Here is an 18,943-nt window from a genome sequence, read left to right as displayed (position 1 = left end):
TGTGGAGCGATTTCCTGTTCAGTCCTCCAACCAGCCATGCTTATTTCAGGATATTCCATTCAAATTCCTCCTTCCTTGATGCCCATCCTTGCCACCAATAGACACTCAGCATTCTGAAACCGTTGAAGTTTTGAGGTTCCTCCCTTAGGGCTTTTCCCTAAAGCTTTTGTTTCTAAGTCCTGCAAAAGTTGGGGTTCACTCAAGCACACACCCTAATACCATCCTCTTGGGCGCAGATAGCACCATGTTAGCTACACAAGAACTGGCACCTGGAGAACAGAAATCACTAGTGGAGTTATGTATGCAATACGGCCAGGCGCCAGAAGCAAGCTATGTTGGCATCCATGCAGCCAAAACCTAAGAAATGCACAATGGAACTACTTTGGAGCTAAAGGTTCTGGGAACGGTAGCTCTCCTGTGGTTGTGGAATGTGTTAGAAGAAAGATTAGCAAACCCGTATGTTTACAGCCTGGAAAATAAGTGTTTTAATTTTTTTAAAAAAACTAACATTTTTGGGAAGGCTTGCGTAAGCTTTCAGCCGTGCCCACACTTCCTTCTGGAAAACCTGGTCAGGGAAAACCTCTGTCACAAGCCCTTGCGAACAGGCTTCCGCTGCGGTCAGCTTCTTGTTGAAAAGCAGCATCTCAGTGGCCTGAAAGAAAGGAAAACAAGAAAACGATTACTTGGGCAAAATGCTAGTGGCAAACAGAAGCAATAAATAAAACTGTCAGTCCCAGCTTGTTCTTTCGCTGCCGTCTGCTAACCTTTGTGCTTTGTTAAACACACAATAGCGCACTGGTAGAGTACATGCAGTGGGATGCGGGTGGCGCTGTGGGTTAAACCACAGAGCCTAGGACTTGCCGATCAGAAGGTCAGCAGTTTGAATCCCCGCGACGGGGTGAGCTCCCGTTGCTCGGCCCCTGCTCCTGCCAACCTAGCAGTTCAAAAGCACATCAAAGTGCAAGTAGATAAATAGGTACCGCTCCAGCGGGAAGGTAAACAGTGTTTCCGTGCGCTGCTCTGGTTCACCAGAAGCAGCTTTGTCATGCTGGCCTCATGACCCAGAAGCTGTACACCAGCTCCCTCGGCCAATAAAGCGAGAAGAGCGCCGCAACCCCAGAGTCAGCCACGACTGGACCTAATGGTCAGGGGTCCCTTTACCTTTACCTTTAGAGTACATGCATTGGATCCCAAGCTCAGTCCCTGCCACCTCCAGTAATACAGTCAAACCTCGATTGTCGAACGTAAACCACTTCTGAAGCCCGTTCGGCTTCCAAAACTGAGGTGTGGCTTCCGATTCGTTGCGAGAGCTTCCTGCACTCAAGCAGAAGCTGTGTCGGATGTTCAGCTTCCAAAAAACATCCAAAAACCGGAGCATTTACTTCCAGGTTTTTGGCATTCAGGAGCCGAAACGTTCCTAAACGGAGGCGTTCGGGTGATGGGAATAACTCATCCTGAAAGGGAAAGAGCTCACCTGAGACTCTCCAGTCAGCTACTGCCAGTCAATTCTTGGCTAGCATGTTCAATGGTCTGGCACTATTCCTAACCTTCGTGTGATCAGTGGGTAGGGGTGCAGGAGGCTCGCAAGTGTGCTCAGCCCCAGAGATGAGGCTGGTGGCGACAGCGTGTGTGGCTTTTCAGCCCCCGCGCAAGTTGTTTAACTCCTTGAATAGGGCTCAGTGGCTACCTGAGCGAAGCGCAGAAGGCACTTCTCTCAAAACAACCCTCAAAAAGACAAAAATGTATCTCTCTTACCTTGGATACGCCCATAATTTTTGGAAACGTGTATGAGGAACATCCTTCCGGACTCTGGCCCAGCTTGCTAAAGGGGGTGTGAAATGTCGCCTGTGAAGGAAAAAGACTCTTGCTTTAGAATGCTGTCACTTTCAAATAGCATACAATATCTAGCTGTCCTTTTATATCCTGAATTAAAATAATAGAATTGCAGAGTTGGAAGGGTCCAACCCCCAGCAATGCAGGAATCTCAGCTAAAGCATCCATGACAGATGGCCATGCGTCCTCTGCTTAAACATCTCCAAGGAAGGAGAGTCCACAACTTCCTATGGGAGTCCATTCCGCTGTCAAACAGTTCTTACTGTAGAAAGTTCTTGTTGATGTTTAATTGGAATCTGCTTTCTTGTAACTTGAAGCCTCCAGAGCAGAAGAAAGCAAGCTTGCTCCCTCTTCCATGTGACAGCCCTTGAGATATCTGATGATGGCTATCATATCTCCTCTCAGCCTCCTATTTCCCAGGCTAAACATACTCAACTCCCTCATAAAGCTTTGGCTTCCAGACCCTTGGACATCTTGGTTGCCCTCCTCTGCACACATTCCAGTTTGTCAATATCCATTTTAAATTGCATGAGGGTTTCTATATGCTGTTAGATAATAATATGTGCAGCCCTAGCTACAAAAGTCAACCTTTCCATGGTTTGCGTGCTATGCAGAAGGAACAATGGAGCCTGCCTTTGACTTCTGAGACACAAGATCGGCGACCCAATTACAGCTGTCATCCAGAATGAGACCACAAGTGGCTTTGGACATGTGCTTGACACACTGAAGTTCACAGTTCTTTGTATAAATGACAGGGGACAGACACAGTCAGTGACAATACATGTTTTGGACCTGAATCATCCACAGTAATGATGTTTATAAATCCTTACTTGTACAGAAAGCATCGTATGCTCTCAAACATAACGGAACAGAGAAAAGAATGAGAGAGGGAGATGATGATAATAATAATAATAATAATAATAATAATAATAATAATAATAATACACACACCCCAAGCCACTCTGGACGGCTCCCAGCAGAATATTAAAAACACGATAAAACATCAGACATTAAGAACGTCCCTAAACAGGGCTGCCATTATATGTCTTCCAAAAGTCAGATAGTTATTTCCTTGACATCTGATGGGAGGCCTTCCACAAGGCGGGCGCCACTACCGAGAAGGCCCTCTGCCTGGTTCCCTGTAACCTCACTTCTTGCAGTGAGGGAACCGCCAGAAGGCCCTCAGCGCTGGACCTCAGTGTCTGGGCAGAGTGATGGGGATGGAGACGCTCCTTCAGGTATACTTGGGCTGAGTCCGTTTAGGGCTTTCAAGGTCAGCACCAACACTTTGAATTATGCTCGGAAACGTACTGGAAGCCAATGTAGGTCTTTCAGGACCGGTGTTATATGGTCTCAGCGGCCGCTCCCAGTCACCAGTCTAGCTGCCGCATTCTGGATTAGTCGTAGTTTCCAGGTCACCTTCAAAGGTAGCCCCATGTAGATCGTGTTGCAGTAGTCCAAGCGGGAGATAACTAGACAGAGAGTATATCAGTGCAGAAGCACTATAATTCTGCATTTCTAATTGGACCAATGTAGGAAAACAAGGCACACATTTTCTACCCGCAGCTCATGTCCCATCTGAAACTGAGATGCCAGGAGAAAATAAGGGCAAAGAGAACCAGGGAAGCTTTGCTCTCTCTGCCAAATTCCAGCTTAGCTACTGACGTTCAGATGAACTCACGGAGGGCAGCAAGTTCTGGAAGCCTCTTTCAGGCAGTATTTCTAAATGGTCACAGCTCATACCAACAGGCAGGAAAGTTGAGCCAACACATTTTTTTACTGATGTAAAGGGGAAAGAATCTTTGTATTTCCCTTTTTTATACTGAGTCATACATTTTATGATGTTGTCAGCTGTCTCAAGTCTCCATTTGGAAGGAAACTCAGTGCACAAACTGAATAAATAATTTTTCACTCTAAATAACTTCAATTTCTATGAGAGCCCAATACTGGACTGGGAGTGGGGGGGGGGTGTCAGACATTCATGCAGAAAACTTACCCTGTCAGTAGCATACACCACGTCAAACAGCCCAAGGAGAGTTACGGCAATACCCACAGCTGGCCCATTCACCACAGCGATTAATGGCTTAGGAAAATCAATGAAATGGTCGACAAAGTCTCTGGAAAGAGAAAGGAACAGAATAGAATGACTGTATATAGTGGAACAGTCTTCCACACAGTGTCAGCAATTTCCCCACATCACATCACACATGCCAGCTATTGCCCAACAATACATCTCAGCCATTTTGTGTTTTAGGTAAAGGTAAAGCGACCCCTGACCATTAGGTCCAGTCGTGACTGACTCTGGGGTTGCGGCGCTCATCTTGCTTTATTGGCCGAGGGAGCCGGCGTACAGCTTCCGGTCATGTGGCCAGCATGACTAAGCCGCTTCTGGCAAAACAGAGCAGCGCACGGAAATGCCGTTTACCTTCCTACTGGAGCGGTACCTATTCATCTACTTGCACTCTGACGTGCTTTCGAACTGCTAGGTTGGCAGGAGCAGGGACCGAGCAACGGGAGCTCACCCCGTCGCAGGGATTCGAACCACCGACCTTCTGATCGGCGAGTCCTAGGCTCTGTGGTTTAACCCACAGCACCACCTGCGCTGTCTTTTATTTTGGTCAATCCCTGATAACAGGGCAAACAGGAAGTACTTCATATAAGAGATACTTCTTGATGTAGGGGGTTCTGCTTGGTTTTAGCTGGCAGTCCAAGTCAAAACCTTCCAGAGTCAGGCTGATCTTTTAAAGGATGGGTACAGGATGGGTGTGTTTCTCTCAAGTGACAGCAAACAGAGCTTTCATATACTAGCCCTGCAAACTAATTGAGGAAGCATCCTTCCATCCATTCACAGCAACGAATGGGCCCTCATCAACTAGTTATAACAAAAGCCTTCAACACAATTTGCTCAGTCTCCCCTACAAATACAGAAAGAAGGCATAATTTAGGATCCAGCACTATACCCTGTCACCTGTGATGGTGCTAATCTCTGTGACCAGCTTCCCCCAAAATGCAAGATTTGGGAGGCTCTATAGAAACAAAATTCAAGAACACCATCCATGATATTAGCTGAATTCTATAGGATCCTTTGTAGTTGTTCCACTTGAAATTGCTAACTAGTCTTAAAATTTATGTATTTTATTAAATTTATATATTATACATGCATTAATTTTCAAATTGGATGTGGAAATAATCATAGGTAAGTAATACAGAGTCAGTATGTTTATAAATGTTTTTACACAGATGTATCAGGTCCTTCTCAACTGCACTGTTATTCATAATGTGTAAGACAAAAACCTTCCACTAGTTAACTTACAAAGGGAATAGATACAAAATCTCCCATAACTTGTGTTTCCTTGGGCTGCACAATTTCTATTCCACACAAAATACACACATCAGTTGAGCTCCTGTGAAAAAAGCCACTGCCTCTAATGCCGAGAATTTATCAAAAGGTGCAATCCTTTGCACGCTTACTTAGGGGCAACCCCACTGAACTCAAGAGGGATTTGCTTCTAAGTAAACAAGATCAGGCTACACATTTCAGTTTTCTCTTTTTTCAAAATGTCTTAAAATGCGGTGTCCCTCTCCCACCACACGTTCTGCATGTCTGGTATGCATTTCAACACAATGCAAAACAAGTCGTACTTGAGCATTTCTGCAGAATTCTTTGCCATCTCCTCTAATCCATTTGCTGGGAGGTTAGTAAAGTTGTTCAGGTCATTTCCACTACAGTAGTAATCTCCACTACCTGTAAACAAGCACACACATCAGGACTTCTGAGCTGGTGAAATAAACACAAATGGAAAATAGCCAGACAATGTTTACGAATGGACATTCTCAATTTAAGTATTTAGCTTGTTATGGGCACAATAAACATTTAGGATTTTTTTATGCCTCTCTGATTTCAAATGGAAGATGGTGAACGCATGTTTAACTACTCCAGGAAAGTCAATAGAACATTAAAATTCCATCTTTGGCTGAATTGAGCTCTCAGTTATTTCAAAGTGGCTCAAAAGCTTAACAAGTATTTAACCAATTAAGAACCTTCCAGTTGCAGTGTTTCTACTTGATTATAGGGTCTCTGAAAATAATGGGGCTCCCATCTATTGGAGGCTTCTGCTGGTAAACTGGAGCAGAGCACATTTTCGCCAATTCCCCTCCCACTGCCTTCAGAAAAACTGCTCTGGGGAGCTGGGGAGGGGATACTGGGACCTGTAAGGGGAAGGGGAAATTGGTGGTAATCACCTCATTCCCCTTCTGCTGGATCGGAGCTGGGTGTTTTTAGGATTCCCTCCCTCCTTGACAACACTATCATCTGTAGAGCAAATACGGTTTATACAGGTACAGAAGAAAGAAAAATCAAATGTGTGGGCTACTAGAGAGGAGAACCCGACTGTTTTGCTTCCCCTTGGCGGTTTTGCTGCAGAGTCTCGCTGAGTCCCAAACTCTCTCCAGACTAACCATAATCTGCAACCAAGTTTAGCCCTATCGTTTCAAAGAATCATAGACTCAAAGAGTTGGAAGGGACCCTGAGGATCATCTAGTCCAAACCCCTGCAATACAGGGCTATGCAGCTGTCCCAAACGGGGATTGAACCTGCAATCTTGCTGTTATCAGTGCCACGCTCTAACCAACTGAGCTATCCAGGCTGCAGCTCAGGGTTTGTCTGGAGGAGCTAATCTTGAGCCTGGGTTCAGAGGACACATGAAGCGAAACCACGGCTTAGCTCAACACAACTCAGCTCAAGAGCCATCAAGGAGAAGAAAATTCACCAGGATTTCCTCTCTGGGAGCACACACACTTCAATTAAGCCATATGAAAACCATATCTCCCATCTCATACATTAATACATTGAAAAGGTCATGAGAAGACATGATTTGGGAGGATAGAAACTGGTGTGTGTGTGTGTGTGTGTGTGTGTGTGTGTGTGTGTGTTGCCATATACATTTGGATGACTTGGGCAAGGGGACCTGCACCACTTGCTTGTCCTTCCTGCTACTGGGGATTCACTGCTTCTTTCCACTCCTTCTGGGACACTTTGTCACCTTCAGATTTGCACCAGTTCCATGGTGTTCTCTGTAGGCACAGCGCACAAGGAAAAGGACCAGGCAGAGGGCCTTCTCGGTAGTGGCACCTGCTCTGTGGAATGCCCTCCCATCAGATGTCAAGGAAATAAACAGCTATCTGACTTTTAGAAGAAATCTGAAGGCAGCCCTGTTTAGGGAAGTTTTTTTATGTTTGATGTTTTATCGTGTTTTTAATATTCTGTTGGGAGCTGCCTAGAGTGGCTGGGGAAACCCAGTCAGATGGGCGGGGTATAAATAAATTGTTTATTATTATTATTATTTGCATACTGGGATTTTGAAAGAAAAGCAAACTTGATAGAGAATACAGCGAAGGGTAGTACCTGTGAAAACCGTAATTACAGAGTCATCCTTTGCTGCTTCCTCAAGTGCTTCAACTATTTCATCGTACATCTGCACAGAATGAGAAAGGAAGAACAAGTACCATTTGATGTTACGGGAAGTTTGAGAAATTTGGGGGTAGCTAGATGGATCTAAGACCAGCCTTTCTCAAGATGATTTAGGCTCCAGCTCCAGCAAGCATGCCCAATGGTCAGGGATGGAAATTGCAGTTAAAAACATTTGGGTGGAGCACCAGGTTTGGGAAGGCTGCCTAAGATTCTACTACATCAGCATAGTCTTGGCTTAATCCAGAGCCTGGACAATACAGGAGCTCCTTTTTTACTCTCATCTTGCAAAAAGAAAATTGCCCTGGGCATGCAGTGTGTTTATAACTAATAAGAATGGGAAGCTCCTAAACAGGCAGCCCACTGGATTGTGCTCTTCGTTGCTTTAATCCTGCAAATATATACTTGCTTAACATTTTGCTTATATGAAAGAAAGGACTAAGAGAGGTAAGCTTGTGGATGAGCAGAGAAGCCATCCAAATGTTTTAAATGCATTTCCCTAAAACCATCAGCCAGTGATTTGCATAGAGGTGAGCAAACACAGTTTATTTTACCCTAAAGGTAAAGGGACCCCTGACCATTAGGTCCAGTCGTGGCCGACTCTGAGGTTGCGGCCCTCATCTCGCTTTACTGGCTGGGAGAACCAGCGTACAGCTTCCAGGTCATGTGGCCAGCATGACTAAGCCGCTTCTGGCAAACCAGAGCAGCACACGGAAACGCCGTTTACCTTCCCACCAGAGCGGTACCTATTTATCTACTTGCACTTTGACGTGCTTTCGAACTGTTAGGTTGGCAGGAGCAGGGACCGATCAACGGGAGCTCACCCCGTCACGGGGATTAGAACCGCCAACCTTCTGATCAGCAAGTCCTAGGCTCTGTGGTTTAACCCACAGCACCACCCGCGTTCCATTTATTTTACCCTAGTATACCCTAATTTTTGTACACATTACTTGGTGGGCGAACTACATTGCAAAATTCAGAGGATGGCTGTGTTTCCGTTCTTGTATCATTTTAGAAATTAGGGAGGTTTGCCTTTAATGTGCTAAAAATGAATTTCTCCCCCATCCCTACCTCCCATATTCCAGCTACTGTCCTTCCCATGGACATTAATTTTGAGGCTTACTTTATTTTAGAGAAGCCTTCTCAAGAGGATGGGTCCCAGTCGTGCATATTATTAACGTATACAAACTGCAAAAGTCAATTTGTACATTGTTTCATTGTATTCTGAGGTTTTAAATTCTTATCTACTGCTTTAACATGTTCTAAGTATAAAGTAATTATTATTTTTTCATATAGAGTATGTATTATTTTGTTATATATATATATATATATATATATATATATATATATATATGAGAAAGATTACAAAGAGCACCCAGAAAGAAAAAAGTGAGAGCAAAACGTGGAGGGAAGAAAACATGAAATTGATAGTGCAGCAGGTAGTACAAGGGAAGGTAATTTGTCCTCTACTTTTCAGTTCTTAAAAGTTCTGCTGGATCTTTCTCTTTTTTTAAATTTCCATCTCACTTTCTTTGTTAGCCAATGATTTGTGACCTGCACGATGAACCAGCTTACCTTTTTACTGATAGCATTTTTCACCTTGGGGCGGTTTAACACAATCTTTGTGATGTTGTCTTTAGTAGAAACCTCTAGTGTTTCATAGGCAGCCTTGCTGCCAGGAGGAGTCGCTTCAACCTGAGAAGATTCTGCAGCCACCAAACTGGATACAAGTTCAATGTATTTCTGTCTTGCGCTGTCCTGGAACGAGAAGCCCACTCCAAATATAATAAAACAGGTGATGGATTACATATAGCTAGGGTCCAGATACGAAATGGTGAATACAGTGCAAATAGCACCAAGGTAAAGGATTCTAGCGGGACGCGGGTGGCGCTGTGGGTAAAACCTCAGCGCCTAGGACTTGCTGATCGCATGGTCGGCGGTTCAAATCCCCGTGGCGGGGTGCGCTCCCACTGCTCGGTCCCAGCGCCTGCCAACCTAGCAGTTTGAAAGCACCCCCGGGTGCAAGTAGATAAATAGGGACCGCTTACTAGCGGGAAGGTAAACGGCGTTTCCGTGTGTTGCTCTGGCTCACCAGAGCAGCTTCGTCACACTGGCCACGTGACCCGGAAGTGTCTTCGGACGGCACTGCCTCCCGGCCTCTAGAGTGAGATGAGTGCACAACCCTAGAGTCTGTCAAGACTGGCCCGTACGGGCAGGGGTACCTTTACCTTTACTTTAAAGGATTCTAGCTTCAAAGTATTTTTTAATAAGATACTTAGTTTCATTTCACTTTTAATTTTTGTACCGCCTTTCTTTATTGCTAAACACAAGGCCGTCTACAAGCAACAAAATATACAATGAGGAACACGCACCTTATAATAACCTGATCCATACAGAAAGTCATAATAAAACATCACTTTAAAATATAACGACTTATATCAAGTTAAACATTCAAAAATCTATTAGAACATAATAGCACACAATAAAATCAACTCTCAAAACATCAGCAAATAACAATTACCGTATTTTTCGCTCTATAGGACGCACCCGACCATAGAACGCACCTTGTTTTAGAGGGGGAGAACAAGAAGAAGAAAAATCTCCCCCTCTCTGCCCAGCGCCCCTTCAGCGAAGCGGCAGGAGGCACTGCGCAGAGAGGGGGAGAATTTTTTTTCTTGTTCTCCCCTTCTAAAACAAGGTGCCATTCAAGGTGCGCTCAGTCGCCTTTAGGCAGCTACCTTGGAAGCCTGGAGAGGCTTCACCAGCATGCTCTCCACAGGGAAGGTGCAGGCAAGAAGCAGCACCCCACAGGATTGAACCCTCCTGCTTTCAGATGAGAGGGAGGTAGGAAGGAGACACAGAATCTCATTCTTCTCCCATGAAAATCCCTAATGAAACATTAGCCCCACCCAAAACTGATTCTGCCCAGAATGTTCCCTGGAGTGGGGGAGGTGGGTGGACAGTGCACAGCCCTATTTGATATATATTATGTGAACTGCCCTGGGAAGAACTTTTAATTTTGAAAGATGGTTTACAAATAAAACAAAGGCCGAATTTGCCCTTCGTAGCATATTACTCACCTGTGGCAAATTGCCAAGTGATTGCCACGCATCCCATTTGGCCTTTTTGACAAAGTCTAGCATTCCTGGTTTGGGAGCTTTGCAGGGGCCCTCAGTAGCCTATGTAAAGAAGAAAGAAAGAAAAATCTAACCATTCGAGTAAGTTTACACTGATTAGCCAATGAAAAAGAATAGAATCACCCACATGGATTCAATGGGTTGACTCACACACAATGCTAAATCATAGCAGACTAGCCTGACTGAGCCCAAGCAAAATGTTGGACTGATGTGCTCCCTTACTCCCATGCAGCCAGGCCAATGATTCCAGCAGTTTCATTTTACAGTGGTACTTCGGGATGCGAACGGGATCCATTCCGGAGCCCCGTTCGCATCCTGAAGCGAACGCAACCTGCGACTGTGCATCTGCGGATTGCAATTCGCTGCTTCCGTGTGACATCATTTTGACCATCTGCGCATGCGCGAGCGGCAAAACCCGGAAGTTACGCATTCCGTTACTTCCGTGTCACCGCGGAGCGCAACCCGAAAGCACTCAACCTGAAGCAACTTCAACCCGAGGTATGATTGTATTTTTAATAAATCTCATCTTACTGTTGCATACCAACCAATCCTGGTTCAAAACAATTTTTGATATGTTTCACAGGCCAGCTTCAAAACCCATGCTTTGAAGCTGGCTTGTTATGAAACTTACCAGAGTTTGTTGCTCCCTGGTTTGAATCTAATGTTAAGCAAGGGATTATTTTTAAGTGAAACTGAGCTCTCCTGATGTCCTTCTCTTGGTCACGCAGGAGAAGGAGAAGGGAGAGGGAGCATGTGAACTCGATGCTTCATTTGGGCTTGGACAGGCCCCCACAGTACCACACCATAGTTTAGTGCTACACGCAAAGGTGGTCGTTATACACTCTGCTAATCAATACTTGAATAGCAAGTATGCTTCAAAATTATTAGGAAAAGCAGTCTGCATTTTAAGACTTCCAGGGTGGATAAAAATCAATTATTATTTTTGTTTTAAAAATCAGATTTTTTATTTAAACATTTTTTTTTTTTTACTTACATTGGATTTTTAAAATAAAATGCTTTCGGAGGAAAAATGTTTCTAAAGGTAGTTTTCTATTCAAGTTACATTATAGTACAAAGGCTATTCATCAGGAAATAAGGATTTGTTTTAAGTTTTCCATGTGTGCTAAAACTCAGTCTAAGCTTTTTTAAAAAAAATTGTTTAACCACATTAGGTAACAAACATGGATACATGTGCTATAATGTTATTGTTTTAGTTAAACAAATTGTTTAAATTGTTACTAATGATTATTTTTTCCTTCCAATAACGTATAGCAGTAAAGCTGTCCAAATATAAACAGTTAACTGATTAAACTTCACAATAATTTCATAATTATCTGTCAATGTGTTTCTAATAGTATAACCAAATCAGTAATTATTGATATAACTGCAAAAACTACTCTGAAAATTTATTATTCCAAAATAATATTCCAAAAATGAAACCTTCAGTTTTAAATATTAAGATTACACCAGCAAGAATGAGTGAGTCTTTCTGTAAAAAGAAAGAAAGATTTAAATCAAGTCTTACTGACTGGTGATTTAAATCAATTTGATTTAAATCAAATACACCCTATACTAAACATTCTGATGAAATCAACAAAAGGCACGCAACAAATTTCTGGAGTCTTAATTCCACTTGATACACCCACTACTGCAATAAGATTTCTCTGCTCTTTCATACAGTTCGGAGCACAGCCTCATCAAAGCCTCTTAAAAGTCACCTGAAATATATGCAGGTCTCACAGTCCTTTGAAACGCCAAAATGGAGATAGTTGTGACTTCCACAGGGAGTTCATAGGGATAGTGCAAGAAAAGGCCTCTCTCCCTGGCTGTTGAATTACTCTGCCTCATAACATGAGGTAAGCAGAGAAGGACCAGATCCAAAGATGTCAACAGGCGTTCATAATAAGAATTCCAGAGACTCCTCCCCCATAACTAAATATATACAACTAACACATTAATATACTATCATTTCCAACATCTGTGGGACTTTTCCTGTGCGAGGAAGCAGCACCAAATGAATGAGTTCTCTTGTTACATATGCTTGTAGAGTCCAGAGGTGCAAACGGGGTTTAAGAAAAACTCAAGAGAGCAACTAGGAAAAGCTTGCTTCAGCTTGATAAACTAGCAGTTTTCAAAAGAAAAGCACACTTTGTGCAATGGACTGTGCATTTTTAAGCAACCCTTCGGCTGAAACTGCAGACTGGCTTAGCCAAACTGTTCCAACAATCATTTCTCCAGTGCAGCTATTTTCATTTTACAGACTGAAAATGGACAGAGCTACCTGTTTAAACAATGCATAAATATTCAGTTTGACTTGGTTGCCAGGATCCGTCTTCAAAAGCTTCAGCTGCTCTCTGGCCTTTTCAAAGTCTTCCTGGCTGAACTTCATGGTAGATTTAGTAGTGTGTAATTGTAGTGCAGGGAAATGAAGGCCATACACTGGACTGCTGGGGGTGGAGGGAGAGAGAAAGGAAATAAAATCAATTCAGTTCTTGCATTCAAATCTTCAGTGGATCGTAAAATCAACACTTAAGTTACTTACTCGTCAAGTGTTCAAAAGCCTTCAAATACAAGACCAGTTAATAAGTACAAAAAAAGCTGCGTGGAAAATCATGGCAAAACCTGCGGTCCGATTAACCTTTGGACAAGATTACCGATATGTAAGCCAATCTTCTGTGTAAACATTAACTCGTGGGTTTTGTTGGGACGCTAGCAAAAAGGAGCAAAACGTACTGTATTTTTCGCTCTATAAGACGCACCAGACCACAAGACACACCTAGTTTTTGGAGGAGGAAAACAAGAAAAAAAAATTTCTGAATCTCAGAAGCCAGAACAGCAAGAGGGATCGCTGCGAAGTGAAAGCAGAAATCCCTCTTGCTGTTCTGGCTTCTGGGATAGCTGCGCAGCCTGCATTCGCTCCATAAGACGCCCACACATTTCCCCTTACTTTTTAGGAGGGGAAAAGTGAGTCTTATAGAGCAAAAAATACGGTATATGAAAGGGATGTCGTTCAAGTAGGAATTCCATACAGACCCCTCCAAAAAATAAGCAGTCTAGCTGGAGTTTCTGTTTTGCTTCAGGCCAGTGAATGAAAACGAGAGAGAAGACAAGGGTTCTTCTTCCTCCTACACTGCCCCACTCACGTTTCACACACGAGGAATCTGTGGCCTCCAAGAATTCCCACTATCCATGACCACTGCTCCACGCTGGTTGGGGTTGATGGGAGTTGGAATCTGAGATCATCTAGAGCTCTAGGGGTTCCCAATCCTTGACTCCTGTGTCTAGGTTGCTTCTGCGCTGAGCCCTGTCTCGTCACCAAATTCCAATGGTGTATTTGCTCGTAATTTGGATTAATACACTGACTGAATCGGGTGAGGAAAGCAGGGGAGACACCATTGCTTTAAGTATTTCCGTTCAACATTTGGCCTTCTAAATACTATAGCAAGAACGCCAAGAATCTCTATCCCATCAAAATTTTCCCAAAATGAATGCATAGAGAATGTCAGAACTATAGAGATGCGTTGATTAGTAGCAAGTGAAACCTTAAAAAAACAACCCCACGTTCTAAAAATTGTATTCTTGGCAAGATTAAAAGCATTCCACTTTTCAACTATATCACAGACACGTGTTATTTATTATCCTGGCTCTCAGGCCACTTCATTATAATTCTGGGCAGTTAGCCTTATTTACCTCATTAGGCACTCTAGTAATGGCTTTAAAATAATTCGGTTTATCTCCATATAACACAACAAGCTTCTATTTGGCAGTTAATCCCTAATTAATAAATAAAGACATCCTTGGTTTTTAGAAGGCACTTCTACCAGGGGCCTAACAGCTGGATGATGACCTCTCCCTGAAGAGAACATTTAACACAAAAAACCCGCTATCCCCATTCCCCAAGGGGGATATAGTCTTATCAAGAGACTATTGACCTTCCACCATGCCAGGCAGAATCAAAGCAATTTTCTAAAAGGCTACTAAAGGCCTTAATCCAATACAAAGAGTTTTCAAAAAAAAACTGCACAGCAGGAGTGATTGCTTAGCTGGGGAAACTGCTGGGAAATTGCAAGAGAGTGCAATGCAAGAGAGTGTAATTATGTGCATGATAGTGAGTCCCTGCTTACAGAATTTATCATCGACATAGCCTAAGATCCTATACAGCTAGGGTGTCATTAAAAAGAAAAAAGCACTACAAAGGCAAACCTATGCATGTTCACTCAATTTTCAAAGAGGCTTACTCCCTGGTAAATGTGTTTTAAGATTGCAGCCTATGCTCTGCAGCAAAGCTGGCTGTTCTCTTAAGCAACTGTGCCAAATCACACAGGGCAATGTTGAGCAGGTTAAAGGCGACTTTCCAAAAGCTTTGCACGTGATAGTCAAGCATGGTCTAGCGCAGGAATGTCCAAAGTCTGTTTCGGGGGCCTAATCCGGCCCCTGTGGCAGTTTATTTCCTGGGGTAAAATCCTTAAAAAAACTTCAAGAACTTCAATCCTAAAAAAGCTCAACCACCTAAAATAACTTTGGGGTAAAATCATAAAAAATGTCAAAAACTTCAATCCTAAAAAAAGGTCATCAACTTTGGTTCGGCCCTCATGGCCCCTGACTTCATCAAATCTGGCCCTCTTAGAAAAAAGTTTCGACACCACTGGTCTAGCGAGTAACAAACTTTCCAATCTTCCCACACTGAATCATACAACAGTTTTTGCGAGAGGTGGCTTGAATGGGGTGTATGGCGGGACATCTCATGGAAGTCTACTCAATATTGAACCAGTGTATAGTTAGCAGAGTAAAAGCTTAAAACACGCTGCAGGATTCCCCCAAAATAGACCAGAGGCAATTAATATTTCATCCAGCAGAGCTTTACTGAAGGCAAATGAGCATAATGGTCACAAATCCAACACATTCAGGATTGGAACTGTCCATAAGAAATCCAGTTGCAGCAGACTTATTTTAAAATGGTATCCCTTTCCCACCTACACAGCTATGATATGCCCACCAATGTAGACAGAACATCACGGGATGTAAACGTAAACAAATCACTATTACCCGCTGCCCATGAAGTGTGGAAAAATCAATCACAATTCTGCACAGAGCTTACAGCGGAAAAATTATTGGGTAATGCTAGCTGGAAGTGATCCAATCAGGAAAGCAATGCTACAAAATATAGAGGACTATCGTGGTATGATGGTATGTGCAATGAACAAAACAGGATGCAGACGGCTATGCTCCCTTTACCCACAATCTCTCTCCAGCAGGTGGCTGGAACTTGGTCCAGTGGAGCAGTGTGAAGAGATGTCCTCTGCTCCTGGAAGGAGATGATCTAAGTTCATGCAAGGAGAGCAAAAAGGTCCATAGGAACCTTCACAGAACCTTCTCAAAGCTGTTCCAACGGGGATAGTGAGTTCAGGTTACAACTTCCTGTGCGCCACCCCAAAGTATCAGCTAGGCAGCTGGTCCAAGTGAGGAAGATACAAGGCATGTACCGTATTTTTCGCTCCACAAGACGCACTTTTTTCTTCCTAAAAAGTAAGGGGAAATGTCTGTGCATCTTATGGAGCAAATGCGTGGTCCCTGGAGCTGAATTGCCCAGGGGAAAAAGCAGATCATGCTTTTTTTCTTTTCTTCTTTTTTTAAAGAGGGAAGTGGGTGTTGAAACAAAGGCGCTGATCGTTTGCCTTTCGGGAACGAGATAAAGGACGCTAGCAATAAAGGAGGCTGCCTGGGAGTGGGGAGGTAAAAACAGCAAACTTGCAAGGAGAGGAGACAGGAAAACTAAAGCAATGAGGAGAGAAATTAGAAGAAAAGGAGGAGCAAAAAACTGTTCCACCTAAGGAAAAGACACTAAGGCAAACAAGAGGGAAGGGGGTGTTGAAAGGAAACAGCTGGTCGGTAAGGGATCAGGAGGGAGATAAGGGAGGCTAGCGATAAAGGAGGCTGCCTGGGAGGAGGAGGTAAAAACCCATGGATCCTTAGGATTTTTACATTGGGTCACCCCAAATTCACCATCAGATCACATAGCATGTCCATGGCTACAGCCTGCACCAAAAAAATCACACATCCACTGTTTTGTGGGGCTGCAATAGTGCAAAAACGTGGTTACAAAGCACAGATCCACATGGATTCTCAGGATTTTTGCATTGGGCTGCCCCAAACTCACCATCAAATCACATGTCTGTGGCCATAGCATGAACCACAAAAATCATACATCCACTGTTTCGTTCAGAACATTTTTTTTTCTTGTTTTCCTCCTCTAAAAACTAGGTGCGTCTTATGGTCAGGTGCGTCTTATGGAGTGAAAAATATGGTACATATATTTCTTCCCAAAAAGTGCATTCTTCCATTGTCTCCCGAGGCAGACGGATGCCAGCCAACAACCCTTCTTCATCTTGCAGGAAATCCTTACGAGACAAAAGTGGGCGTTGCATTGCAATGGACTTGGTGCCTTACAAAGACAGGAAATACCCATCTCTGCACCTAATTTCATTGTGCATGATCAATATTTCAAGCAACAGTTAGAGTTTCCCACTTCTTTTGAAGCTGGTGTTCATGAATGCAAACCTATGTGGGAGTGTGAACGAAAAATAAACAAATGAAAGGTTTGTGTGACCATTCCCTTGGCGTATTTGGCTGCAAAGCATAATTTCAGCAGATCATCTTTTTCAGGAAGGGAAACACTTCTTGTTCTTCTTTTTCCAGGATAAATTCACAGCTAGATCTCATGGTTCCTAATCCTATTACGGATAATCCTATCAAATGAATAGCATGCCCGCTAGACAATCTTGTCAATATATTCTGAAGCAGAAAAGCAGATTCTCTTTTATCCTTTTAATGATCTTTCCTCAGGCCTGAGTACCACAGTGTCAAGCTTTTGTTAGGGAAGGCTTTTATATTAAAAAGATAATACTTTAATAATCAATTAGTTGGTATACTGTCATCTTGTTTTGGCTATTTCTCTCTCTGCAATTAGGAAGCATAGAAATAACGAGTTCTGGCACACACCTTCTCTTCAGCAGCAGTCCTGCCCTTGGAGAGGAAAAAAGGCAAAGTACAAGATTTCTTATATTTGCTTCCAGAACCTTGGACGTCATCTCCCCTCTCCCCGCATCCTCTTCTAATTACCTTTCTCGTCCACTACATCTGTCTAAACTATTTTAATTTAAGAGGATGCAATGACTACAAAGAGTCTAAGGAATAATTAGTATTTAGTGAGAGTAAGAATGAGAAAGCATAAACCTTTAATCACCCCTAGCTGAAGCCAACTGGTAAATTAAAACAAGGAAAGGCATTTCAGATTCAGGTTCTTTTTTTAACTTCCGAAATCGTTGAAGTTACTTATTTATTACATTTGTATCCCAACTTTGTGAGAAGGCTGATCGCCAAAGAATTGATGCTTTTGAATTATGGTGCTGGAGGAGACTCTTGAGAGTCCCATGGACTGCAAGAAGATCAAATCTATCCATTCTTAAGGAGATCAGCCCTGAGTGCTCACTGGAAGGACAGATCCTGAAGCTGAGGCTCCAATACTTTGGCCACCTCATGAGAAGAGAAGACTCCCTGGAAAAGACCCTGATGTTGGGAAAGATGGAGGGCACAAGGAGAAGGGGATGACAGAGGATGAGATGGCTGGATAGTGTTCTCGAAGCTACCAGCATGAGTTTGACCAAACTGCGGGAGGCAGTGGAAGACAGGAGTGCCTGGCGTGCTCTGGTCCATGGGGTCACGAAGAGTCGGACACGACTAAACGACTAAACAACAACAACAACATCCCAACTTTCCTCCTAAGGAGCTCAAGGCAGCATATACGGTTCTCCCACTCTCAGTACTATCTTAGCAACAACCTTGTGAGGTAGACAGTAAGAACTGTTCAACAGTCTCAAGAGGTGGTGGCCTCTCCAGAGGGTTTTAAGCAGCAGGTGGCCATCTGTCATGGATGCTTTAGCCAAGATTCCTGCATTGCAGGGGGTTGGACTAGATGACCCTCAGGTCCCTTCCAACTCTACAATTCTAGGATCAGGTTGACTGTTGATGACTGGCCCAAGGTCAGTGAGTTTCAAGTCCATTGGGCATTTGAACTGAGGTCTCTGATGCCTGGCATTCTAGGCACTTCACCACACAGGCTTGAAAATTACAAATTAATTTGCCAACTTCTTATTTTTTTAAAAATACGGTCTCTTTGCAGGGTACAGGAGCCACCACCAGGACAGGAAGGGTTTGTAAAGAAATTGGCAATCTGGGAGTGGAGCCAGGACAGAACTTGGAAGTTTCCTGGTTTTTCAGATCCCAAGTACAGTGGTACCTCAGGTTAAGTACTTAATTCGTTCTGGAGGTACGTTCTTAACCTGAAACTGTTCTTAACCTGAAGCACCACTTTAGCTAATGGGGCCTCCCGCTGCCACCGGAGCACGATTTCTGTTCTCATCCTGAAGCAAAGTTCTTAACCTGAAGAACTATTCCTGGGTTAGCGGAGTCTGTAACCTGAAGCGTATGTAACCTGAAGCGCATGTAA

The 18,943-nt window shown here is 43.4% G+C and overlaps 1 protein-coding gene across 5 annotated transcripts in view; it reads right to left on the bottom strand.

The window, feature by feature from the left end:
* The window catches only part of LOC114600939 (enoyl-CoA delta isomerase 2), a 36,007-nt gene that overhangs the window by 3,090 nt on the left and 13,974 nt on the right, over positions 1-18,943 (bottom strand). For 2 of the 5 annotated variants that reach the window (XM_028737823.2, XM_028737821.2), the window contains exons 2-9: positions 12,719-12,884; positions 10,381-10,479; positions 8,876-9,058; positions 7,238-7,307; positions 5,476-5,578; positions 3,830-3,950; positions 1,756-1,845; positions 509-652 (exon numbers count right to left, since the gene is read on the bottom strand). In XM_028737823.2, the coding sequence (XP_028593656.2) occupies positions 509-652; positions 1,756-1,845; positions 3,830-3,950; positions 5,476-5,578; positions 7,238-7,307; positions 8,876-9,058; positions 10,381-10,479; positions 12,719-12,826 (918 nt within the window). In that variant the 5' untranslated portion in view covers positions 12,827-12,884. Of the gene's footprint in view, positions 1-508; positions 653-1,755; positions 1,846-3,829; positions 3,951-5,475; positions 5,579-7,237; positions 7,308-8,875; positions 9,059-10,380; positions 10,480-12,718; positions 12,885-12,979; positions 13,071-18,943 lie in introns of those variants that run through there. The other 3 variants (XM_028737824.2, XM_028737822.2, XM_028737825.2) reach the window with 2 other exon arrangements.

The sequence above is a fragment of the Podarcis muralis genome, chromosome 8, assembly GCF_964188315.1.
Source record: "Podarcis muralis chromosome 8, rPodMur119.hap1.1, whole genome shotgun sequence".
NCBI lineage: Eukaryota > Metazoa > Chordata > Lepidosauria > Squamata > Lacertidae > Podarcis > Podarcis muralis.
This window is presented reverse-complemented; position numbering and strand designations above follow the sequence as displayed.